A 24,241-nucleotide genomic window follows, 5' to 3' on the forward strand; every position below is an offset into this window, starting at 1 on the left:
AAGCCCAAACCTTAACAGTTTCACCTCACAAAGACCAAGACGTTTACACAAAAGGTCTCAATAATATAATCAAAATACCGCTTGTCTCTCAAAATCATTTATCTTTCTGTTGTTGTCGATGCCGATGAAAATGATGGCCTTTTTGAGAAAAGGTTTTTTTCTAGGGCAAGAAAAAGACTGAGAACACAAATTTGAAGCCAAATGCGATGCTTTATTGCTTTTGACATCCGAATGTTTACCATCTCTCAATCAATTTTATTTGTGCCACGATGTTCTTCTCGCTCAACGGGTGCTGGAGAGGGTGTGTAAAGAGATGTCAAACATGCATGAAAGAGAATGCACAATTACTTAAGCCTACGTTCAGCGAAGCTTAGTATTTCTTATCATCTAGCGGGTCGTTGTACTTATGATTATCCTTTTTGTCGTCATATTTGCCGGTGCCGTACTGATTTTCGTTCTTTTTGCCTGGGTCATGGTTTACGTATTTGTCGATGTTTAGCATCTTCTCACCAGTATCGTAATTGCCAGCAGCAGCACCTTTCTTCTTGTCGTTGTAGTTATGGTGAGAGTCATTCTTCTTACCAGTGTTGTAGTGGTGGTGTTGGTTCTTTTCAGTGTTATCGTGCTTGCTAGATTCTTGATCCTTGTGGCCTTTGTTACTCATCCAGTAGCTTTCAGACTTGCTATCATCCTTCTTGTCATCCTAGAGAAGGTGAGTTGAGTGCGTTGACTAGATAATTCTACCAACATTGTGGGCATAATTGTTGCCATCAGCTTTCTTCTGATATTCCCTGAGCAGCTTTTCCAACTCCTTTTGGTGCTGCCTGAGCTGTCCTCTGTATGACTCTTTGTTGTGTTTGTTGTGGTGGCTATCACCTTTGAAATCGTTCTTGTAGTCCTTCTCGTAATCATCCTTGTAATCGCGGTTGTTGCCGTGTTGATTAGCTGCTTTTTTTACAGTCTCGTATTTGTCAGTACCTGCACCTGCATCTGCACCCTGCTTCTTGTCGTTGTCGTGCTGGCCAGAGTCATGCTTCTTGTCGCTTTCGTACTTGGTGGAGTCATGTTTCATGTTGCGGGAATCGTTTTCGTATTGGTTGTCATTCTTGTCAGACTTCCAGTACTCGTCTATCTTCTGGTTCTGATAATCTGTTAGCTAATTTTCACTAGACATCGCTACAACCAACCTTGACATCCACTCTGTTCTTCTTAGCAGCCTCATTGTTCAGCTTGATCTGCTTTTCGTCCTCTTCGCTGTGCTTCTTGAGCGCCTCTTCATGGGATAGCTTGTCCTGCTCATCGTATTTGCCGTGGTTGTCGTCGTTCTTGGAATTGGTACCCTTACCATGAATTTGGTGCTTGTTTTCAAGATCCTTTTCATCTCCACCACGCGAGATGTTGCCAGCTGAGGCCACTGATGCAATGGTGCCAGTGAAGGCGAAAGCGGTTAGAATTTTGGCGTTGTTGAAGTACATTGTAATATGCTGATATGTAAGGAAGAGCAAAGAAAATGCGCTTCTTAAATACACCGCTGGGCTGATACCTCCTCTGCTATCATCACACCTCGTCATTTGGTGATATTGCCAAATAATTTGGCTGAAATTGCAGATAAATCAAGGTTGGAAATATAAGTAAGGCTTTGTATTCTGGGTGTGCGTCACTGTCTATATTGCGTGTGAGATTCACGTTAGTTTTTGTGGCCGATCAACAAATTGGGCTATGAATAGATGACAGTCGCTGGCCTTTGAACAAGGAAATTACTGTCTTGACATTAGCTTCAGTCTCAAGAGATTGATGCGGGTAGTGAAAGAGTGAATTCAAGGTACATGTTAGTTAATGCTTTTCACGTTGATACAAATTAGAATCACGCTTTGGCAGCGTTTGAGAAAATATTGAATATAATATATATGTTATGCGTCAACTTGAGATTAGCGGGCCTATAACTGTCAAAGCTTTGAGATTTTGAAGCGGCTGAATGATTGATTTTAAAGTACTTTACATGATACATGACCACCTATGGTGTATTTGACAGTGGATTGGAACTAGAGAAGCTTTCAACACATTTTCAGTAGCTTTATAACACTCTGAAAGTGTTACAAGAATCCTTGACTAATACAAGCCCAAACTATCGGCCCTCGCAAATTTGGCCAAGACCACAAATTTCATCACACTCAAATAATGGAAAAGACGTTCAAAAGCGAGCTCATATATTTAGTTTGTACAACTTGTTCTTAAGCAGTGAGAACGACAACACCACCAGCTTCCTTGATCTTCTTCTCAGCAAGCTCAGAAACGAATCTGGCCTTGACGATGACTGGCTGTGAGAGTCTACCCTTACCGAGGACCTTACCGTAACCGTGATGGAGAGTGTCGACGACTGGGACTAAGTCGCTGCTCTTCTCGGTTTGAGACTTGTCTTGCTCGGAAACCAAAGTCCAGATCTTGTCGATGTTGAGGACTGGTCTCCAGTAGACGTTGTTCTTGAGGTGGTAGTGACGGTCACCAACCTTACCGAAGTAACCAGGGTGGTACCTATCGAAGTTGGTTCTGTGGTGGTGCTGACCACCAGCTAAACCACGACCACCTGGATGCTTACGGTGTTTCTACTACAGTTAGTAATTTCCAGTATAGCTTGTAAGCCTGCTTACACCAATTCTACCGTGACCAGCGCTGACCTGTGGTCTCTGTCAGCAATAACCCCTTGAACGAATATCCAAACTTACGTGACCACGTGATCTACGATTCTTGTGCAAACGGGTTGGCTAACGAAATCGTTAGATTGTCATTTAACATGTTCACTCTGCTAACCATCTTAGAACTTGGTAGTGGTGGAGAAAACTGTCTTCTTTCGATCAAAATTGAGAAGAGCAAGAAAATAAAAAATGAATATCGATATTTATATTCCAATGATTTGTGCAAATCTACCACTCCATTTGTATCTCCACTGCCCGCTCTTTTTTTCTATGTTTTATGCGTCGAATAAATTTGCTTCGGAGGTACATCACATCTGATAGGCGCTTGTGAGGCTTGTGAGGCTTGTAAAGCGATTGAAATACTGCTGCTATTTATGGCATTAAATTAAGTTAGCTTTTAGCCTCGTAGGGTTTCCCTCTAGATTCAGACTTCTCGGATAGATTCATATCCGGGAGGAGTTCAAGTGGGTATTGTAATCAGAATTAATTATCGATTAGATGGCAAGATGGCTTCTGTAGCTGTCTGTACATCTACGGCACTCATAGGCACCCACCTTGATGCTGGACCATCATCATCTCACCAGCCATGCACCACCTCTTTAACTACAAGAACGAGCTGAGAAAGGGACTCTCAGACAAAGTCTACGTAGATAGACTTCAGAATTTACTGCCTTCTCTTCTCGACGAACTTGGCAACGACCAGGAATTGCGTCAGCTATTGATTAGCAGCGCAGAGTCCAGATTGAAGGATACAGCGCAACAGATTTCAAGACACCTCTCTAATGATTCGCCGCTAAGCAACATTACCTGTGCAATCCTCTTGCTTGAGCTGCTCCTCATCAACATCAACATCTACAAGAACGCACAAGACGACGATGGCGTGGATGCCCTTCTACGCCTGCCAACGCGCATATCCAATCTCAGTGATCGTTTATCTCTCGCGAAAATACCCATCCCGTCTATTCTTTTACCAGAGTGGGTGTCTTATCCATTTGCTGCGAGTTGCTGACGCGGCTGCCAGCAACTTTACAGCCAAATTCACTCGGGACTATCTCTCAACTCTATCATCACCATCCTCGAAAGTTTCTAGCTATCCCCTTGAACGACTCCATCTGCTTGGCTACGTGCGATACAGTGAGAGATTCAACAACTTCTGGAGCGTGACTATTAAATATTGCGACAAGCACAAGAAATGCTATGAGAGAATTAGACTAATGCTCTTGGACCTCACGCCTACTCAGCTATCTACGTATTTTGAAGAGTTTCTTAACGCTGTGAGAGATTCAAATAGAGATGTCAAAGATATAGCACGGATACTTGCTTCTTTGTTTGGTGAGATAGACGAAAGCACCTTGGACACCATCACTAGCGTCCTAGTCGGCGGAAGTAGAGTTCTGGCTGCCGAGATGATCATGCGTTCGCTGACACTTTGGATATCATTGTCGCCTCATTCATTCACCATATTCAGAGGTATACTGGAGGTCTGGACTAACACCAGATTCATTAAGAAGGCACCAGTCGCACAACTCACTTTATACTCAACAATGCTGCTCCTGCTTATACAAAGGAATGGCGTCAAGAGACATATACCAAGAAACCTGATGCACGAAAGCATTGTTACACACGCAATACCCACTTATCTCTCCCTTCCCAACCCATTCAGCAAGTTGCTCGGTATGCTGGTAGCTCAACATCTGGCCAACTTTGATGGTGTCGACAGACTGGTATTTGGTGAGGACGCATTTTCAGGCAGCGGTCTTGGCAGGGCGGAGATTCAAGGTGTGATTGAATTGTTGAATAGAGCAAAGACCGACGATGGCAGCGTCCCTGACCCTATTATCGAGCAGCCACCGGAAGCTTCAACAAGCAGTTCTCCAGAGGTGCAAGAGGAGAGCGACAGTGACGACGACTCGATAGTGGGCTATGAGATAGATGAGGATAAAACTCAAGTGAATAAACCCGACAGCGACGACGAGGAAGCAGCCAACGATCCAACAATCCTCTCCAAGCGTAAAATAGGTCGACCTGTATACATTGCAGAGCTGAACGATATGCTGCGGCATGACGGCAAGGAGGGTAATGAGGCGGCAGTGTCGCAGGAAGTGGCATTGAAGTGGGCAGCTGCGCTCATCAACGATAAGCGGGAGCATAGAGAGCTGCTCGAGAATTCAAACAACCTCACTTTTACTCTGCTTACCCTTCAGGATCAATTTGCTTTGAGCGACTTTGAGGAGCTACGAAGCGAGTCTCTGAGGGTGCTTGTAGTATGTTCACCTCAGCGAGCAGGATTGTGAGTGGTAGTGTATACTTTTGAACTTCCCTAACAGCCTACCAGATGCCTCACACAGCACCTCTTCAGCACATCCCTTTCACTCAGACAGCGCTTGACCGCTCTACACGCTCTCGGATTAGGCGTGCGCGAGCTTTCCACTGGCACATCCACAAAAATCACCAACACCACCACACCATTAACCAAGAAAGCAATCCCAGCGAAAGTAGCCAACGACTCTGAGATCGAGGACATTCTCAAAGAGTTCTCACAGGCCAGCATATCAGACGCGAGAACAAAAGCTGGCGAGGCAGTCCCCAGCGTGACTCGAGAGAGGAAGCTAAGAGTTGGATCTGACAAGCCATCGAAGCCGCTTATAGTGGAGAGGTACTCCTCCGAGACCACACCCACTCCGTCGAACGCACTGGAGCAGTACAGAATCGTTGATCGCCAGTCGAGGGTGCAGAATGTTAAATTCCACCATATTGCCAGTGAACACTTTGTGATGCCGCTCATTAACGAAATGTGGTTCGCACTCAATCAGCAAGTCAGCATCAAGCTGGACAAGGAGTTTTTAGGGCCACTATTGCGCACGCTCGCTGTGATGCTATGGTCTGCGAGAAACGCTCCAGAGTTCTTGCACGTTCTCGCTCCCGAGTCGCTTGAGCTGGTTTTGGCTCTACCCCAGTATGTCATCGCTGACTCTGTCAGTGTCGCTCTCGCGCTCGTCAGTCTCTCGGACGATATTGATGGTGGGAGAACTCTCGCGGAAAGCTCCAAGCTGCCGCTGCTGAGACGTTGGGCCGAGACGGCGTACGAGTCGCTCGAAAGTACCCCTGAGAGTAGAACTTGCGCCGCCTTGCTTGTCAAAGTGCAAGAAATTTGGGATAGACACTCGACACTGGTCATGGCAACCACTCTGTCAGTTGGAATATAGACTATTCATAGAGTATATGTTTGAAATTGCATGCACAAAGATAATGAGATGTAAATAAGTTTGGTCTGAGACTCTGACCTGAGTGTCGCGCGTTGTATTTCTGTGTAAAACATCTTGCTATTTATTACACGCACTCAGAAATGGATGAAATGTAATGATTCGTGCCTGTGCCTCCCATTCATCTCACTTCACCTCATTTCCGAAAAGACACCTAACGCAGATAATAATTTCTCAGCATGGAAAAAAAGAGGAGCTAACATGAGAAAACTTATGAATATTTCGCTGCTGAAGACTTCAAGCACCTCTGCATAAATAATAAATCCTTCAGCTCAATTATGCGACTTAACAAGAATATCTATCAGACATGGAAAAAAAGCGGTGATAATATCGAAAAGGTAGTAAAAGAAGAACAAAAACGCTTCTATGGTGAGACGGCAAATAGATTTCTACATAAATTCCACTATGAGGCTCTCAGCTCCCATAGAAATAGAGAAGTTACCAAGTGAGTAAAGGTAAGCATCTCAAATTACGATAGTATAGCTAATACAAGGAGATTTGGGGTTCATTTTAACTCTCTTACCGCTATAAACGTATCAAGGACTATCACGAGGCTGTAGTTTGCTATCTAGAAAACGAAAAACCTTGAATCGTTAGTGCCTAATTTGAAAGGGCCACGTTAGGTCACTGCAATGCGTAGATACGATTAAACTGAAACAAAGCAAACTGTCTTGTTCCGAGTGGGCAATCATGACGTCAAAATCACCATCGATACAATGGATTTAATAGTATTGAATGATGAAATAATAGAGCTTTAAGATATCTTTTCTAAATTCCTCCAATTTTGGTATAAACCCAGTTCACTTTTCACGCAAAGATTCTTTTTCAATTATCTTTTTTTTTTAAATACTGAGCTTGTATTCCTCGATAAAAACTGGATTCACAGCCTCATAAGGACTCACTTAGCTTTGCTGCGATTGCAGCGACTAATCATATTCAAAGGGAAATCGGAAGAAGTGAGTTCTAACAACCAAAAGACTACATTGGCACTCGCAAGATATTAGTTCGAGTTAATGTTGATGACGAAACAACATGTAAAATAATTCGTATATGCCATAATAATTCAATAATTTGAAACATTCATATTCTAATGGTGCATAATGGTACAGAACAATAATTACAATATTCCATTTGAGGATTTGTTTTTGGTCATGACACGCGATTAGACACGCTCGCCGCGGAGTCTACGGGCAAGTTGGATGTCCTTTGGTTGGATGGTGACTCTCTTTGCGTGGATGGCAGCAAGGTTGGTGTCTTCGAAAAGGGATACAAGGTAAGCTTCACTGGCTTCCTGTAGGGCCATGACGGCGGAAGATTGGAAACGCAAGTCTGTCTTGAAGTCTTGGGCAATTTCTCTGACGAGACGCTGGAATGGGAGTTTACGGATGAGGAGTTCTGTCGACTTTTGGTAACGACGGATTTCTCTGAGGGCGACAGTACCTGGACGATAACGGTGTGGCTTCTTAACGCCTCCGGCTGCTTGTGGGGCGGCTGTCTTTCTTGCTGCCTTGGTAGCGAGTTGCTTGCGTGGGGCCTTACCACCTGTGGATTTGCGGGCTGTTTGCTTAGTTCTGGCCATTTTATATTATTTGGAGATGGTTGGTATTTTGGAAAGAAATGCTATGGACGCGTTTTATAGGCGCGCGTAGTTGATTTATTTTCCATTTTGGATCAAGCGCAAATGATCTAAAATAGGTGGTGGATTGTAAGAGAAGGAGCGAGTAAAATAAAAAAGATACTCTAGCAGCAAAAAAATCTAGCTTTCAGGTGATACGTTTTAATATTACATTTGTTTACTTTGAACGTTAGCATCACGCGTTTTATACAAATAAAAATTGATCTGATCTGATCATGATCTTTCTCGCGCGATCCAAATGGATAAATAGTCAGCGCGCCTCCTTCATCTTCTCCATCAACAACTCTAGTCATAATGTCAGGAAGAGGAAAAGGCGGTAAAGGTTTAGGAAAGGGTGGTGCCAAGCGCCACCGTAAGATTCTCAGAGACAACATCCAAGTGAGTTGGTAGTCTATCCTTCAAAGTCCCATCTAACAAGCTCCAGGGTATCACAAAGCCAGCTATCCGTCGTCTCGCTCGTCGTGGCGGTGTAAAGCGTATCTCCGGTCTCATCTACGAAGAAACACGTGGTGTTCTCAAGGTGTTCTTGGAAAACGTCATCAGAGACTCCGTCACTTACACGGAACACGCTAAGAGAAAGACTGTTACCGCTCTCGATGTCGTTTACGCCCTCAAGCGCCAAGGAAGAGTGCTTTACGGTTTTGGTCAATAATTTGGCGCTCGTCTTCCCCTCCCCCTCCCAGCTATTGTAATTGTTTTGTACCATTTAGATTGATTGAACTTAATGCTTATAAACCACTGCGTGATCACTCAATGTTCATTGTGTGTGTGTGTGTGTGTTCTTTTTTTTTTTTTTTGTAATTACTAACGCTTTTCTATCAGTTTACAGTAGCGACTGCTGATCAAACGTGTACGTAATAAAAGTGATACATCCCAAATGGTTTAAAATTCGCTCCCAAACTCATCATGGGCTTTGTACAGCGTTTGCTGGTCGAGCACGGTATCATTCTTCGACGCGATGAAAGCATGCGTCATGTGGATCCTGTTGTGAATCGTGAATTCGTCATACCCAAATGCACCCTGTATAAGCCTCCTAGACTCGTCTGAAATGCTGTCTGCCATCGCATCCAGCCCATCGTAGTGTCCAGCAGCACCTGAGACGATATACCATGGAGCTTTAGGGTTGCCTAATTCTTTCGGGTCGACATTGTCGTTAACCATTGGCGCGAGTCGCTCATAGAAGTGAATGTGCCCGTGGTATACAAGTTCGACGCCGTACTTGACGAAGAGCGGATCGAACACTTCCATGCAGCCGGGACATCCTCGGTATGTTCCGTACCACGGACGATGGCCGCAAACTATGATCCACGGAGTCACACCCCTATTGAAATTCCCGAGCTCACCCTCCAGCCACTCGAGCTGCTCGTTGGGCTCGCCGAGGTCTTCCTGCTCAGGATCGCGGCTCGTGCCTGGCGGAGGAACACCATTTTTTATGTCTGTTTCCGTGTTGATTTGGATAAAATTCATCGGTCCCACCTCCATACTCCACCAAAAATTGGTCAGTCACCCGCTCTCCTCACCGTTCATATAAAACTTGTCCTTGAAAAACGTGAACTTGCGCTGTCCTTGAGGTATATTGTCGACCATAATCGTGTGGTTGGTTTCTGGGTCTGTGTATGTATTGCCTTTAGTTAAAAGCTGCTCGTGGTTGCCTATCCCTGCCATATACGGTGTTCCTTTTGAAAATTGTGACGTCTGATTGAAAAATGTTTCGAGAATCAGCTCGTACGTCTCACTCATCTGCTGGAAGAGCGACACATCAAGTATGCTATTGAGATATCCAGACACGATCTCTTATAAGACAATTAATCTTCACACTCCATATCATCGCGAAACCCACCCTTCCAACATCGTCAGCGTGTGCAAAATCGCCATTCTGGTATATAAACAGATACTTGTGCTGGTTGTCGATGAGCGCTTTCATTGTCGAACGCTCCCCCTCATCCAATCGTGCGAAGTCTTCGACACTTTTCGGTGCGTCAGTTGAAAGGCCTGTGTGATAGATGTATTAGATATTTGGGAGCTATAATAGAAGTCCTGCAAAACACCTACCCAAAGGACCCATAACCCCCATGTCCCCTAGAGCAGCAAACTTTAATTCGCGATTGTCGCCAGGTGAGACAGTCGTTCTGAAAGAGTATGTTGGCGAGCGCTTGCAGGTTCCATCAACATCTAAGCATGACTGGTAATAATATTGCGTGTCCGGCTCCAGATTTCGAAGAGGGACTTTGTGTGTGGTGCTTCGGGCTGTCGCGTAAGATGATGATGTGCCATTGGCCTGCGCAATCAAGCTGTCCGGTGATAATCCGTAGAAAACCTTTGGCGAGCCCTCTAGCATCGCATTTCCGAGGGTATTGAAGGCAATATTCATACCTATATCTCTAGCTATTGCAATGCGATGCTGATACGTAGAAGTAGCCGCAGTGGCTGCTATGAAGCTCATTAGAGCTTCTTTTATCATGGCTGGCGGTAAGAAAGACGCTTTTTAGTGCTAGTGAAACTTCTTCTGCCGCTGCTTCTCAAATCTTGGAGGCTTCGCTTGCGGTAATAGAACTCCTAATGCAGTCCCTCTTATCACTTCCACGACTCATTGCTGTTTTTAAAACATTTCGCACTTCTGCACGCATCTCGGCGGACTGATAGCGTGAAATCAATCTCTGCAACTCCTCCTAAACGCCAACGACGATGTATATCATTTTCCACAATACTTTGAATTTACGTTGAGTAGCTCTAAAGTCATGTTGAAACGCCGAACCTCAGTTTGACAATCTATCAGCTTCCGCATGGCAGACCAATCGCAGGCTTAGAATATCACGGCAACGGCAGCGATGCAGAGAGATTGCAGGGATTCGACCACCGATACAACCACCGATTTCACTCGCCGTTGCTTCCATCGAAGAAGCCGACTTTAGTTCGGAATGTACATAACTACGTCGCTATGACTTTTAAGACTCATACCCCATGTCCAAGGATGAGCACAGTGAGTCTGGCGAAAGCTCAGAACTTGCAAGGAGCGAGGAGGTGCATGTCCTCCCAAAGAACAACCTCTGGCTATGTCTACCGGCTCTTCTCCTCGTGACCTTCCTTGGCAGCTTAGACAGCACAATAGTCTCCGTCTCTCTAAATACCATCTCCAAAGACCTCAACTCGAGCAGCCAGAGCGCTTATTCGTGGGTTGGCACCATCTATCTGCTGACCTGCACGGTCGTGGGGCCTGTAACTGGCAAAATGACGGATATAATGGGCATGAAGCCAATGCTATACTCTGGGATCGCACTGTTTGTTTTGAGCTCGGGACTATGTGGGGCTTCTGTGAGCATGAAGCAGTTAATAGCATTTCGAGGTCTACAAGGACTTGGAAGGGGCATGATGAGGGTCTCAACGCAGATAATCATATCTAATATTATCACATTGCAGAATAGAGGTCTCGTGAATTCGCTAGTAGGGCTGGTGCACTCTCTAAGCAATGCCATCGGTCCACTGATTGGAGGAGCAATAGCAGAGCACACGTCGTGGTCTTGGGTGGGTGCATTTTCTGTTGTATTACCCAATCTCACAACATCTCTAGTGCTTTTGGATCAATCTGCCCACATCGGCGATTGCTTTCACAATGTTATTCTTCTTTCTCAACGTTAGCCAGCCTCCACACGCCTCATTTAAGGAGAAGTTCAACTCGTTTGACTACCTTGGTTTGATCTTGATTGTGGGTGGGGCTGTCTGTGTTTTGTTGGGCTTCTCCTTGGCGTCATCGCTGTCTTGGCAGCACGCGGCGACGATTTCCCTCCTGATAATTGGTTGGCTTTTGCTCATCACATTTGGAATTTGGGAAATCAAAGCGGAGAAGAAAGGCGTGTCTGTGATGGTACCGCCGCGACTATTCAAATCAATAACACCAACAGCCATTCTGATAGGATGTGCGGCGCATAGTCTGGCCTTTTACATTAGTGGATTTTACCTTCCATTGTATTTTCAATATGCCAAGATGAGTACGCCTACTTTTGCAGGATTACACGTTATCCCATTTGCATTTGGGTCATCATTCGCGTCCATTCTGTATGGCTATTTACTGGCAAAATTTAAGCGTTACAGGCCTATTATATGGTTTTGCTGGATCTTTTTTCTCGTTGGAAATGCACTAGTTATCAACCTTGATGCCAAGTCATCGCTGGCAAAGCAGATTGTGTATTTGCTGGTTATGGCTGTTGGAAATGGTGGTTTGTTCAGCACACCTCTCACAGCTTTACAGGCGTGTATGACGCTGAAGCAGACCAACACATCTACGTCTTCCTTCACATTCGTGCGTGATCTTGCGGGCACAATGGGTATCTCGCTAGGTGGAGTGATTATGCACACTGAAGCGGTAAAGAGACTGTCGAAAATTGACGGTGGGCAGCGTTTTGCTGACATGTCAGAAATTGCATCTTTGAAAGAGGCAGATATTTCGGAAAATCTTCGAATGTCAGTGCAGCAGGCGTATTCAAAAGCTATCTCGACGAACTACATATTCACATCATGCGTTATAGCTGTAGGTTTCCTTGCGTCCCTCTCCATCAAGAAGTATACCCTGGATGTGAAAAATATCAAGGAAGGTGAAGAGGAGGAGGATGGCGAGGAGAAGGGTGATGGGAATAAGAAGGGCTTTAGAAAAGAGGAAGATGAGGGCAAAGGAGAAATTCATCTCCCAGCAACGACAGCATCGAGTGACACTACGTTGGTTAAAACTAAAGACATGGAGAATCAGAAACCAAAGCAGCATTTGTAAAGCGGATTATTAAGTAGATAAATTATAATTTCCAATTTTAATTAGTACAATGTCTTGCAGTTTGAGCGGCAAAGATGTGAAAAATTTATTAGCAGATTATGCTCCCTAGGCACAGTAAAGCATATCAAAGACCAATGACACCTCCACCAGTGTCGCAGCCATTCAAGACGCAAGTGCCTGCCGCTAATCTCTTGAGACCAACAGGGTTGTCGACCTTGAGGTTGCCGTTGTCTCTTTCGTGACCTCCGTCGATGAGGCCCAATACCCTGCGAGAGAGATCTGATTTGTCATCTTCTCCACGCACTTCAAGATCGAGACCCAACACCTCATCATCTGAACGCTTGTCGATGACTCTGAGGCCTATGGATTCCTCTGAGTACTGTTCATTAGCTCTAACGCCTATGTGAAGTTTATTATCGTCGTCGTGGTCATGAGCATCGTCGGTAAGCAAACCGTTGCCATCGACAGATCTCACACCAACGTGTGCCAAGTCAGGGCTACCGTCGTTGAGCAAAATGCCTCTCCTGCCAACATCCAGGGTAATTGCATTATTATGGTCGTTATGGTCGCTGAGGAGGCCTCCGCGTCTAAGGACATCGAGCAGCTCAGCGCCGTCGCCAGTGTCGCCAAGACCGAGTGCCGCACCACGCTTGAGTAGACCAATCAAAGGCTCGTCATTGTGATTGCCGCTGTCGTTTAGGATGCGGCCAAAGAGACCGAGCGTTGAATCGCGTTCGCTATCGCCTTCTCCGCCGATACCCAGGATAGCGCGCTGGAGAAGATCAACGTCGATCGTCCCTGAAGAGTCAGTGAGGTCCTCCGTGCGTCTAAGCACATCAACGCCGAGAATATCGCCCTCGCCGTCATGACCGCCATTTGAACCGAGGATGCGCTTCAGGATGTGCACATCAAGAAGCCCATTATCGTCGTCGTGTCTTTTGAGCACGCTGACTTTGTTGTTGGTGAGCAACTGCGCGGAGTAGTCTGGTTGACTGTCGTGCTGTTCGTGTTGTTCGCGTGTGTTCAAGAACAGAATACCCTTTCCGTCATCTGTAGGATTTTGAGTGTTGCTTGCTTAGAGTGACGCGCGCTGCCCACCCGTTTTGTCATCGAGGATGCGTCTGGTGGGCGCAGCGAGAATGGCTGCTGCACACGACGCGATGAGGGGGAGACGAAGGAGCATGGTGCGTGAATAAGAAGGAGACGGTTGCGGAGTAAATTGTAAATGGCTAAATTGCTCCCTCACATTTCCTAATCCGGCATACACATCGACGGCGAGGAGCGAGAAATGGCGCACAAGTTGATAGCATTGCCGGAAGGTGTGTGAGGGTGGATATAAAGATTCCCACTTACACGCTCCAGACTGCTTCAATGAGCGCGGTTGCGCGTCGATTGTGCGTGTGCCGCGTCCACTCAACACTCAGGAAAGAATATTGGTGGCAGTGTCGAGTGATTCAGACAGGCTTTATGAGATGCACGCTACACAGGCGCGTCATGAGGAGGACAGATGCTGGTTCGTCGACCAGCTAATAGTAGCAGGTGGGTGGGCGTTGGCGGGTGCCACAGCTATAGCTCACAAACACGCTATATAGACCCACGGCTCATTACTGCCACACCGCTCGATCCCACTTTCATCGTTGCAAGTTTGTTGCTGTCGGTGCCTGATCACGCGAGGAGTGTGAGTGGAGGTGCGCAGGCCTTGCGAGACATACTTTCTAACACCAAATACACCCAGACATACAGTCGATTCGAAGATATTACCGATACATTGCGGAATGCGCACACAGACTGCGACATTCTCCCGCTCCTGCACACTAACGCTGCTAAAGCGGGTTTGGAGCGGTGTTGCGAGAGCAAGGAGCTAGCGGCGGATGAAATGGTGTACAAGCTGAGCGAGCCGCGGTATCTGGGGTATTTAGATGCCAAGATAGCCAGATGTCTCAGCACAGTGGTCGCGCAGCGTGATATCAAATGCGTTGAACCGCCCACACATCACCTGCTGACGCCGGAACTGACGCTGCGTAGGTGTATGCGTTAGTGGTGAGTGCACCCGCTGACTACGATTACCTGCAGAGTCGTACAAGAGGAACATGGTCGAGTGTGTGCTGTATAACGTGCCATACTCCCTGCACACAATTGTCAGACAACACAACACCACACCCGACCTCGACGCTTTCGATGCCGAGCAGAGCAAGCAGACGCATCAGTCAGACACACTCATTCGCTCGAATAAGGGTGGATACGACGAGGGCAAGGAGCTGGATAGGGAGGAGGTGAAGAAACCAGCCAAGGCGTCGAGAGGCGCGGAGAACTTGAAGAAAGTGGATACATCCAAGATGATGAAGCTGGATGGCTTCTTTGCAAAGAAGCCTGTAAATCGCAAAGAGTAGTACGTACAATGTAAATGTTCCACCATGTATACCCATCTCAAAGCTTTTGACACATCATGAACGAGACGGGGAAGGCCATCTCCAAAATAGCATTCGCATCACCAATTTCCTCATTAATCCCATTTTTGAGATCACTGATGAGTGTGTTGGTTGGGTGCAACTCACAGTACTTGGAGTAACTCGACCAGGTCGCCAGATACTCAGCAAAGGCATCAATAGATGTGGTACTTTTGAGTTTATACTCGGTGCTGCTGTCGTAGAATAAGCGTCGATTGTTCACTCCCCACCTAGGAAAGTGAATGTCTCGGAGGAGATTCTCGAGGAACCGGCGACCGGGCTGCTGCCAGTAAGGGGCGCAGGTGTTTTTGAAGGAGGCAAAAGCGTGGAGATGTGGGTGGCTGAGGAGTTGTACGTCTCCGTAGACCTGAGATAAGATAAGATAAGATTTGTGCTGTGTGCCGCCAAACTCACCAGGTAGACCAGTGAGCCACCGCTGGTGAGAGCATCGCCGAGTAGCTCCCACAACTTGCAGTCAGCGGTGTGGTTGGGCGGGGAGTGAAACCAATGTGCGGCTTGTGCGCTAACGATGAGATCGACGGGTTCGGTGAGAAGAGAAGGCAGCTCTCCAGCAGATGCCTCGCGCAGCTGCACATTGTCCGCACCCGCCAAACCCTTCCCAGCCTCGCGAATCATTTGCTCGGACGGGTCAGTCGCTAGCACCCAGTCGGAGTGGGCGGCGAGGTAGCTCGTTATCGTGCCTGGTCCACAGCCCAGCTCTGCACTTCGGATACTGCGGCGGCCGTGGTAGCGCATTATCTCATCGAGAAGCGCCGTCGTGTAGCGCGGACGCGCAGCTGCGTACTTGGAAGAAGAGAAGCTGAAGTGGAGTGGGTTGGTGTGGTGGCTGAGCGTGCTTTCATTCCACTCACGCTTTGCTCGCGAATTGGGACATGCGTTTAGTAGATGAGATTGATAAGGAAACCGAAATGACGTAGTTGGATTCATAAGCAGAAGAATTGGTAAGCGTTGGGGAATGTATGGGCTGCATTAATTTGTAATCAGGGGTATAAAGGGAGCGCATTTTCAACCATAGTGACCGTCATCACAAAAACACAGACGCAATGACAGTGGCAACAACACTCATAATTGGCGCGACCGGCAACACCGGCAAGAGCGTAGTAAACACACTGAGCAAGCTGAGCAACACAACAATAATCGCACTCACACGCTCACTGAACAACCCAATCGCAAAGGACCTGGAAAAACTGCCAAACACCCAAGTAATTGAGAAGGACTGGACGACCGTTGATGTGGATTTCTTCAAGTCTCATAACATCCAAAAGGTATTTGTGGCTTCTCATAACCTGCCATCACATTTTACGGACGAATCGCTCTTGTACACTGCAGCGCTACACGCAGGAGTGAAGTATGTGGTGAGGATATCGACGTTTGTTCATTTTATAGGACCAGCGAGTCCAATTTACTACGGGAGGAACCACTGGGCGATAGAGAACCTGCTCAGCCAACCTGAGTTCAAGGAGTTGCAGTGGACATCCCTCCAACCCAACTTTTTCGGGAACACATTCCTGGTCACAGCGGCACTCTGGTTAAACAAGTACAAGGAAACAGGCGAGAAGGATACGCTCAAGGTGATGCTGGATGAGAAGGAACCAGTTGCGATGATAGATCCAGATGACGTCGGTGTTTTTGCAGGACATTTGCTCAATAGCAGCGACTACACGCAACACAACCACGCCAAATACGTGCTTGCAGGACCGGAGAATGAGAATGGAAGGTCAGTTGTGGAGGCAGTGGAGCAGCTTGCCAAGACCAAGGTCGACAAGGTCGAATACAGGTGCGACGACTGGCTGGAAATGCTGCCATCTATGGGATATGCGAAGAATGTGATGCCATCGATCGCAAAAAGCAGCTCATTGTTCTTGTGGACGGGTAGAGGGTCGGTGGAGAGCTCGCCAAACAGTAAAGAGGTAACAGAAATCGCACCACCTAAGACTCGGATCGGTGAAAATTTGATCAAACTGTGTGAATCGATGGGGGCTTGAAAGTAAAAGGGAGGTGTGATGGGAAAGAGCTAAGGAATGATGTAATCATGTAAAAAATAATGAAAATATAAACGAAAGAGTGATTGAGATGATGATATTGATGTGGGTGGTATGCGTAGAGCGAGAAGAAAGAGTAGAACACGGAGACACACAGTGAGATGATAAGACTGAGAATTGAAGTGAAAACACTCTTTATAAATATACGTCGACGATGATTAAGGTGAGTGGGTAGGCGAGTAGAGGCACAGCTAAACGAGTACACAGATCTGGTCAATGAAGAAGGAGGCCGAGAACGGGCAGAAGAAGAAGCCAAAGACGAGTGCTGCTCAGTTGAGGGTGCAGAAGGGTGACTAACCTAACCTAACCTGCAGGTGGACAAGCTAACAAAGCCAATAGACATTACAGAGCTAGAACTACCGTCTACAATGTCCACTAACTTCCCCAATCCGTCAGATTTACTCAACTTTGAGCTGATTATACAGCCAGATGAAGGTGGCTGTCTGGCTGTATCTAACACGCTAAGACTAACAAACTCCCAGGCATGTACAAAGGCGGTTCATTCAAATTCACCTTCAATATTTCCAACAACTACCCGCACGAGGCACCCAAAGTCAAGCTCACCCAGAAGATCTATCACCCAAATCTTGATCACCAGGGAAACGTCTGCTTGAATATTCTCCGCGAAGACTGGAAGCCTGTTCTCAATCTCAACGCTCTTGTCGTTGGTTTACAGTATTTGTTCCTCGAACCCAACGCAGAGGACCCACTCAACAAGGACGCTGCCAACGATCTACTCAGAGATCGCAACCAATTCAAATCCTGGGTGGCTGCTTCCATGTCTGGCAAGCCTGTCAAAGGTGAGCCATACGATTACGTCTTAGCTAGATAGATAGCTGCCTAGCAACGATCCAATCAATTTTATTAGATTTCATGTATTTTACTCGTTCATCTCCCATCGAATCTCCCGCCGTGTTCCTCCTTGATCTCAGCGCCGTGTTCCTCCTTGATCTCAGACGTCCATGAGTACCCCGCGCACCGTGGCTGATGCACATCTCCCACGCATCCCCACTTCCATCTTCAACGCCCCTTCTCAGCGCCTACTCGCTCTTAGCGCCCTCACTGCCCTCCAAGCATACAAATTATCCATCTCTCTCTCCCTATGGTCCACACAGAGCTCTACACGCCTTCTAGACTCTGAAATCGCTCTCTATAGATGGTCGCTGATCGATCTCTCTGCTATCTTGCTTATCTGGTGGTTGCGGATCCCTCGACTGAGATTCCACAAATCCGTGTGGGTCGCTGCAGCAGCCGCGTTCTTTGCATTTGATTGGTTCCTCTTGGGCAGTTGGAAGGTGCGTAGTCTATTTGCTCAATTTCCTCCTCTCACTCTCCCCAGCTACCCGTAACCCAGTTATCCACACTCATAATCCCTTCTTCCCTGCTAAACGCGTTCACTTTCTACAAAACTCCGCAGGAACACAGCGTTAGGCTCAAGGACGTCATCGGTAACCGCGATAGCCATCTCAGAGGCGAGCACACGGTTAGAGTTGGTGGCTTCAGCACCGCAAAGCTCAACCCAACCACTCAGTCTTTCTGTGTACCCATAGCTCCCACCAATCCAATCGCCCTGCCTATTCTCTTCAACAACACCGATCCTCTCGTTCTCGCCTACTCTGTCACCCCCCTCAACCACGACGGCAGCTTGGCCGAGGAAAGCCAAGTGGAAATCCAAGGCAGGGAGCTAGAGAAGAGCAGGCTTGGGTACGCTGATGATGACGATGATTTCTTCGACCCTAACCACGACTTGTACTCCCCACACGACGAGTTGGCTCTCTTGCCCCGTGGTCCAGGTGTCAGTGCCCCTCCACGCCTCCAGAAAACTCAAAATATCCGTTACATTCCACTTAATCCCTCCTCACTTCCTCCACCCCCTTTCATCGTCCGCCTTAAGCACGTCGTCGACAAGTCTTCCGAATTAGACGCCCGTCTAGCACGCACTGAGGCTGTCGTTGTAGAGTGTCCCTCTGCTGGTTTCGCTAGTGACCAACCCACACAACCCAACCACGGCGACCGCTGTGTCGGCGACAAGGTTGGCCTTCAGTTGGGTGTGCGTTCCGCCGGCGGTGCCAGTGTTGGTTGGATCAGCCGCGGCCCGGAGGGAAGTGATTTGCGAAAACTGGATAATATCGGCTCGACAGCGTACACGACATCTGCAGCGCATGCACGCGCCGTATCAACGACAACCTCCATCCCTATCAACGTTACGCTCGACAGGGCCGGTGCATACAGTCTTGAGCTGGCTTCACTGGCTGATTTCTTCGCCAACGAGCCATACCCATCGCTGTACGAGTCGGGGCTACAGCATGCGTCGTCATCTGTGCACTACAACTCGCACCCACGCCCTGTTGTACAGTTCGCTGGCTGTACAGCTGAGCAGCCCGTGCGGCTACTGGAGGGCGAGAAAGCATCGGCCGAGTTGAGTGTGAGTGTTGGTGGTATATCCCCAGCGGAAGGGGGCGTTGATGTTAGCGTAACTTATTTCGATAATCCGGATCTACAGCGCAGCGGTGCGTCTACTCCGCTCAGTGTGCACATTCCCGCTGGACACACACACGCTGCCTTGCGAGTCACTCGCCCTGGTTACTACAAGATGGAGGAGGTGCGCGGTGAGTACTGCATCGGCGCAACGCACCTTCCCGACGTGTGCGGCGTGCAGACCACACCCAGACCGACACTCAATATGGATATACGTACTATAGAAGACTGTAGCGGGGAAGTCGGTATACGCGCTCAGATGGCCCTCACCGGTGCAGCGCCATTCACGCTAGCATACCTTGTCGAGTTTGCTGGCGAAGCGAAGCGGGTAGAGAAGCGGATTCACGCGAGCAGAGATGAGCTCTCATTGACACCGGAGCGTGAGGGCGAGTACAAGTACACGTTCCTAGCGCTGTCTGATGCCAACTACCGCGATATCGCACTAGGAGAGCGAGGCGAGGGCATAACGGCGACGCAGGTTGTACATCCACTTGCAGGTGCGTCCTTCGCCGAGCCATCTACCAAACGCACCGTGTGGAGCTGCGAAAGCGGGACGATAGATGTCCAAGTGGAGTTCACAGGGAGCGGTCCATGGACGCTAGAATACCAGACGAGTGGAACGAGTGCATCTTCCATCGCCGCACCCACTGCATTCAGCGAGAAGGATATACACAACCGTCGTCACACACTCGCTGTGCCCATACCTGCAGACATTGATCGCCTTGGGGGGCAATTCCGCGTCAGCCTTGCTGGCGTCGAGGATAGCAGGCGTTGTCGCAAGGCGCTAGCGCAGGATTACACAGTGGTCGTGCAGAGGGTTAAGCCGACCGCAAGGCTATCGGGCGCCACCAGTGCCACAGTACGCGATGGAGAGTCAGCGTATATACCCGTACGCGTGACAGGCGATCCGCCTTGGGTGGTAGGATATGAGCATGGTGGGCAAGCTCACACCGTTACCACCCACTCGCGCCAGACTGACCTTGTCGTCGACAGCGAGGGGTTGTATCGGCTGACGGAGGTGCGGGATGCTCATTGCCCTGGTACTGTTGTCACCGGTGAGGATAGTTTTGCGCTTGACTTTATCCCACGCCCGTCGCTCAGTTTGGGTAAGCAAACGCAGACGCAGGAGCAGAAGCGCAAACATCATCACACACTCCCGCCCGTGTGCACTTACGATGACAGCGCTGTCTCCCTCGCTATCTCGGGCGAGCCGCCATTCGAGGTGGTGTACGAGCACACACACAGCGGTGCAAGAGCGGACGAGCGCATTGCGAGTGTGCGTCAAAACCCTCTCGTCAGTCTCGACACAGCGGTGGCTGGCACACATGTGTACCGGTTTGCGGGTGTTGGTGATGCAAATTACGCATTGGCTGGGAGTGGGAGTGCGCAGGTGCAAGTAGAGCAGGTAGTGGTAGAGCGACCCTATGCGCAATTCGCGCATACACCACGCGCGTCGTACTGTCTGGGCGATGTCTTAGCGCCGCGTGAGCACGCTACACACCCTACTCACACCCCCCTCATCGAGCTGCACGGCACAGCACCGTGGGTGCTTGACCTGGAGGTAGTCGAGGAGGGAGGAGCACATGCTCGGCGCGTATCTGTGCGCGATATCCGCGAGCCGCTGTGGGCGTTAGATCTTTCCCCGCTGCGCTTGCTAGCTTTCGGCGCACACCGCATCAGTATTGTCGGCGTACACGACGCGAGTGCGTGTGTGGCTGATGGGGGTGAGGAGAGCAGTGCACACCGTCGCAGCACCCTCATCGACGTGGCGGAATCAGCTACTGTCGTGCCGCGCGCTCGCGCCGAGGATGTATGTGTTGGTGACAGCATGGATTTCCAACTAGGCGGTAGTGCACCCTGGGTTGTGCGGTACGAATGGGACGGCGTAACGAACACGGTAAAGAGCCGCTCGGCGCTTTTCAGCCGCGTCGCTGAGGAGGAAGGTCGCTTTGCGATCACGGAGGTATCCCACCACTCCCAGCGTTGCCCAAGCGCTGTGGATATTCGCCGTAGCGTTCACCCTCTCCCTGCAGCCTCGGTTAGCGAGGGAGACACTTATATTGAAGATATTCGCGAAGGCGATCAAGCTGAAATTCGCTTCTCCTTCACTGGCACTCCCCCTTTCACTTTCACGTACGAGCGTAGAGAAAACATCCAGCGTGGACGCTCGCATGAACTGGGCAGAGTGCTCGAGAGACATACAGTGACGGATATTATGGAACATGAGCATTCAATTTACTCGTCGTTGGAGGGTGAGTTGGTGCAACTGCTTGCACACACACACTAACACAAATCAGGCACTTACGTCGTCTCCTTCATCCAAGACAGCTACTGCAGATATCCAAAAGATACACTGTATAGAACATGATCTAATTTATATAAATACACTTGATTTCATTTAGCTGGTGAGAGGGGCTGGGTTGGTGGGGTTGGTCGGAGTGCCTGAGCTTCCTGGGTTGCCTGGGTTGCCTGCACTAGGCACAGCACCAGGTGGAGCGAGCATTTTGCCACCGCTCATAATGTGTCGGTGTGCCTGTAGCTGCGAGTAGAAATCCGCGTCGCTGATAACGCCCTTAAAGATACGCTGGCGCTTAGAAGGAGCGTTCTTCTTGTTGAGATCGACGCCTCTAGCCTCAGCCCTCTTGCGCTCATACTCGGCTCTGTCTGGTGCGGGTACACCCTCCATACCGAATATTTCAATCTCAAAGGTAGATCTCCCTGGCAGCGCATTTTCAATCCTGTCAGCCTCGAGCTTGTGTACTTGTTGGCAGTGCACCGCTAGACCATTGGCAGTGTTCAGCCGACGTGGACACAGCGTACAGCGGAAGTGTTTGGCTTTCTGGTGCGAGATTAACACCTTGTCATCCTCAAATTCCCTCTCGCAGTACCAGCACCACGGCTTATTTTCAATCCTGCGTTTCTTGACCATGGCGGTGTGGAGATGGCCGTTAGGTGTTAAGAAGCCTTGTTAACCCAACACGGTCAAGATAAAAGAAATAAAATTTAAAATTTAATATAATACGCTGAATGCACTCAACCAGCGACAGGAAATCATCTTGGACGACGTATCTCGGTCGATTGTGGATATCTCTCGTGACTGCGCTCATCTCCTTCTTGAGCTTCTCGTTCCAGCTATATGGCACTTACTATCGGCGTAGAGATGTTGTTGTGGTGAAGTGCGCTGTTTTCTCATCTCTGCTATCCTCGCTGATGAAGATTTTCACCGTAGCATTCTCTCATTCTTCATCTTCTACAATTACTTCCGATGTACTACTACCGATCCAGGTGGAGTGCCAGTGGATTATGTGAGTGGTGCTATTTCACCCCCCACATAAACTAACACTCACCCAGGAACCACTCCGAGACACTCAAGACACACTCGAAAACCCCGCTACGCCAAGATATTGTAGATCCTGTCACGTCTATAAACCTCCCCGCGCCCACCACTGCTCCAAATCAGGCAGATGTGTTCTGCGGATGGATCACTATTGCCCGTGGATGAACAACTGCATTGGATTCTACAACTACGGCCACTTTATCCGATTTCTGGTTGGCGTCAATGTTGGCTGCGTCTTTCTCCTCTATGTCCTGTCCAACAGGGTGCTTTACCCGGTGGGCGCGGTGTGTTTGCTTAGCGTCTCTGTCTAACATTAACACCCCCAGACACCCGTCCCTGATAACGCCGAAACAGCGCTGATCGTCGCAAATTACATCGCCTGCCTGCTCACACTCATCGTCGTTGGCAGCTTCTCGCTATACCAATTCTACGCACTCTGCACCAACACGACGACCATCGAGTCTTGGGAAAAAGACAAGGTGGCTAATTTAGCGCGCAGAGGACGGATACGCGATGTAAGTGAGGGATTCGGGAGCGAATTTTACTCGCTAACGAGTCTCAGATTAAATACCCTTATCAGCTCTCAGTGTATGAGAACATCTGCGCCGTGCTCGGTAATAGACCTTGGCTATGGCTCGTACCACAGCGCATGCATGGCAACGGGCTTGCTTACCCCACCGCCACAAATTCAGGCAAGTGGGTAGATGTTCACGTCAGAGGGAGGAGTATTCTGCGCGAGTCGGGTGCGAGTGCAAGTAGGCGTAGGCGTGGGCAGGCACCACACGCTGCTCTTCAACTCGACGATGGAAGCCCTGTTAACACACACGTTACACCCGACGAACACATGCGCGGTGTTGAGTTTGAGAGTGAAATGAGTCTTCTCGAGGGTAGATTGCTTGAGCTGGCGTGAATTCTGAGGGGTTAGCACACAGAGTACCTGCATTGCATTGTCATTCAACACACACAAATCATTGCATAGATGCATATCATACTGATTCATTGGTGGCTGCTCACACTCACTCACTCACACTCACTCACTCACCCCCACTCCCACTTCCCCTCTGCGCGTGAACATATCCCTCCACTTTTCCACTCACTTCACTAACAACCCACACAGACGCAGATAGCTGGCCACCGCGTGTCGAGGGATACGCGCACAGCTTCGATTACAGCGACGGTGACGACGCGCCTACTAGATTCACCCTCAACCAGTCGCCATGGACGTACCAGACTGGCCTCAATCCCCGCTTGACGCCCTCTTCGTCGCGGCAGAGACACAACAGACATATCAGACAGGGAGACGAGGGGTGGGAGGTGCAGGGTGCGACTGCCTCTCCATATGCATATGAATTCGCGCATGAGAACACTACATTTGAGGATGCGACTGGACGCTGGACCCAACGCGATGGACGCGTCTATCGAGTGTATGAGGAGGAGGAGGAGGAGGATCACGATGACTATGGAGGCAGTGAAGGGGATTGAATGTAATTGCATCTGCGTCTGCGTATAATATTTGTATACAAGCTGTTTTTATACCTTTTGCGATAATTTTCACCTCGCTT

At 48.7% G+C, this 24,241-nt stretch overlaps 15 protein-coding genes across 15 annotated transcripts; 8 read left to right on the forward strand and 7 right to left on the reverse strand.

The window, feature by feature from the left end:
* Nucleotides 1-370: 370 nt before the first annotated feature.
* J056_002847 (uncharacterized protein) lies at nt 371-1,475 on the reverse strand (the record flags this gene model as incomplete). The annotated part of the gene is made up of 3 exons (XM_009272112.1): nt 371-703; nt 749-1,141; nt 1,188-1,475. The coding sequence occupies 3 exons, from the start codon at nt 1,473-1,475 to the stop codon at nt 371-373; spliced, it is 1,014 nt and encodes a 337-aa protein (XP_009270387.1).
* A 756-nt stretch (nt 1,476-2,231) lies between these two features.
* Nucleotides 2,232-2,811, reverse strand: J056_002848 (60S ribosomal protein L28; the record flags this gene model as incomplete). The annotated part of the gene is made up of 4 exons (XM_009272113.1): nt 2,232-2,603; nt 2,649-2,675; nt 2,724-2,762; nt 2,800-2,811. The coding sequence occupies 4 exons, from the start codon at nt 2,809-2,811 to the stop codon at nt 2,232-2,234; spliced, it is 450 nt and encodes a 149-aa protein (XP_009270388.1).
* Nucleotides 2,812-3,279: 468 nt separating this feature from the next.
* On the forward strand, nt 3,280-5,899 carry J056_002849 (DNA replication checkpoint protein tel2; the record flags this gene model as incomplete). The annotated part of the gene is made up of 3 exons (XM_009272114.1): nt 3,280-3,668; nt 3,715-4,983; nt 5,029-5,899. The coding sequence occupies 3 exons, from the start codon at nt 3,280-3,282 to the stop codon at nt 5,897-5,899; spliced, it is 2,529 nt and encodes an 842-aa protein (XP_009270389.1).
* Nucleotides 5,900-7,118: 1,219 nt separating this feature from the next.
* J056_002850 (Histone H3) lies at nt 7,119-7,535 on the reverse strand (the record flags this gene model as incomplete). Its single annotated transcript, XM_009272115.1, has 1 exon — nt 7,119-7,535. The coding sequence occupies one exon, from the start codon at nt 7,533-7,535 to the stop codon at nt 7,119-7,121; it is 417 nt and encodes a 138-aa protein (XP_009270390.1).
* Nucleotides 7,536-7,886: 351 nt separating this feature from the next.
* J056_002851 (Histone H4) lies at nt 7,887-8,244 on the forward strand (the record flags this gene model as incomplete). The annotated part of the gene is made up of 2 exons (XM_009272116.1): nt 7,887-7,970; nt 8,017-8,244. The coding sequence occupies 2 exons, from the start codon at nt 7,887-7,889 to the stop codon at nt 8,242-8,244; spliced, it is 312 nt and encodes a 103-aa protein (XP_009270391.1).
* A 230-nt stretch (nt 8,245-8,474) lies between these two features.
* On the reverse strand, nt 8,475-10,053 carry J056_002852 (putative purple acid phosphatase 20; the record flags this gene model as incomplete). Its single annotated transcript, XM_009272117.1, has 4 exons — nt 8,475-9,028; nt 9,113-9,383; nt 9,433-9,584; nt 9,645-10,053. 4 exons carry the CDS (start codon nt 10,051-10,053, stop codon nt 8,475-8,477), a joined length of 1,386 nt encoding a protein of 461 aa, XP_009270392.1.
* A 500-nt stretch (nt 10,054-10,553) lies between these two features.
* On the forward strand, nt 10,554-12,354 carry J056_002853 (uncharacterized protein; the record flags this gene model as incomplete). The annotated part of the gene is made up of 4 exons (XM_009272118.1): nt 10,554-10,904; nt 11,010-11,114; nt 11,161-11,295; nt 11,839-12,354. The coding sequence occupies 4 exons, from the start codon at nt 10,554-10,556 to the stop codon at nt 12,352-12,354; spliced, it is 1,107 nt and encodes a 368-aa protein (XP_009270393.1).
* A 124-nt stretch (nt 12,355-12,478) lies between these two features.
* On the reverse strand, nt 12,479-13,537 carry J056_002854 (uncharacterized protein; the record flags this gene model as incomplete). The annotated part of the gene is made up of 2 exons (XM_009272119.1): nt 12,479-13,404; nt 13,453-13,537. The coding sequence occupies 2 exons, from the start codon at nt 13,535-13,537 to the stop codon at nt 12,479-12,481; spliced, it is 1,011 nt and encodes a 336-aa protein (XP_009270394.1).
* Nucleotides 13,538-13,642: 105 nt separating this feature from the next.
* On the forward strand, nt 13,643-14,744 carry J056_002855 (Ribonuclease H2 subunit B; the record flags this gene model as incomplete). The annotated part of the gene is made up of 5 exons (XM_009272120.1): nt 13,643-13,673; nt 13,717-13,893; nt 13,947-14,032; nt 14,090-14,375; nt 14,428-14,744. 5 exons carry the CDS (start codon nt 13,643-13,645, stop codon nt 14,742-14,744), a joined length of 897 nt encoding a protein of 298 aa, XP_009270395.1.
* Nucleotides 14,745-14,781: 37 nt separating this feature from the next.
* Nucleotides 14,782-15,696, reverse strand: J056_002856 (putative S-adenosylmethionine-dependent methyltransferase CRG1; the record flags this gene model as incomplete). The annotated part of the gene is made up of 3 exons (XM_009272121.1): nt 14,782-15,168; nt 15,216-15,621; nt 15,674-15,696. The coding sequence occupies 3 exons, from the start codon at nt 15,694-15,696 to the stop codon at nt 14,782-14,784; spliced, it is 816 nt and encodes a 271-aa protein (XP_009270396.1).
* A 169-nt stretch (nt 15,697-15,865) lies between these two features.
* Nucleotides 15,866-16,807, forward strand: J056_002857 (NAD(P)H azoreductase; the record flags this gene model as incomplete). Its single annotated transcript, XM_009272122.1, has 1 exon — nt 15,866-16,807. One exon carries the CDS (start codon nt 15,866-15,868, stop codon nt 16,805-16,807), a length of 942 nt encoding a protein of 313 aa, XP_009270397.1.
* A 211-nt stretch (nt 16,808-17,018) lies between these two features.
* Nucleotides 17,019-17,696, forward strand: J056_002858 (NEDD8-conjugating enzyme UBC12; the record flags this gene model as incomplete). Its single annotated transcript, XM_009272123.1, has 4 exons — nt 17,019-17,027; nt 17,072-17,153; nt 17,204-17,299; nt 17,347-17,696. The coding sequence occupies 4 exons, from the start codon at nt 17,019-17,021 to the stop codon at nt 17,694-17,696; spliced, it is 537 nt and encodes a 178-aa protein (XP_009270398.1).
* Nucleotides 17,697-17,826: 130 nt separating this feature from the next.
* J056_002859 (putative nucleoporin -like protein) lies at nt 17,827-21,710 on the forward strand (the record flags this gene model as incomplete). Its single annotated transcript, XM_009272124.1, has 3 exons — nt 17,827-18,159; nt 18,204-21,594; nt 21,640-21,710. The coding sequence occupies 3 exons, from the start codon at nt 17,827-17,829 to the stop codon at nt 21,708-21,710; spliced, it is 3,795 nt and encodes a 1,264-aa protein (XP_009270399.1).
* Nucleotides 21,711-21,740: 30 nt separating this feature from the next.
* On the reverse strand, nt 21,741-22,271 carry J056_002860 (Zinc finger protein; the record flags this gene model as incomplete). Its single annotated transcript, XM_009272125.1, has 1 exon — nt 21,741-22,271. One exon carries the CDS (start codon nt 22,269-22,271, stop codon nt 21,741-21,743), a length of 531 nt encoding a protein of 176 aa, XP_009270400.1.
* A 98-nt stretch (nt 22,272-22,369) lies between these two features.
* On the forward strand, nt 22,370-24,161 carry J056_002861 (Palmitoyltransferase PFA4; the record flags this gene model as incomplete). The annotated part of the gene is made up of 6 exons (XM_009272126.1): nt 22,370-22,518; nt 22,572-22,647; nt 22,694-22,954; nt 23,006-23,194; nt 23,242-23,566; nt 23,797-24,161. The coding sequence occupies 6 exons, from the start codon at nt 22,370-22,372 to the stop codon at nt 24,159-24,161; spliced, it is 1,365 nt and encodes a 454-aa protein (XP_009270401.1).
* Between the last annotated feature and the right edge of the window lie 80 nt (nt 24,162-24,241).

Source organism: Wallemia ichthyophaga (genome assembly GCF_000400465.1).
Source record: "Wallemia ichthyophaga EXF-994 unplaced genomic scaffold scaffold29, whole genome shotgun sequence".
NCBI lineage: Eukaryota > Fungi > Basidiomycota > Wallemiomycetes > Wallemiales > Wallemiaceae > Wallemia > Wallemia ichthyophaga.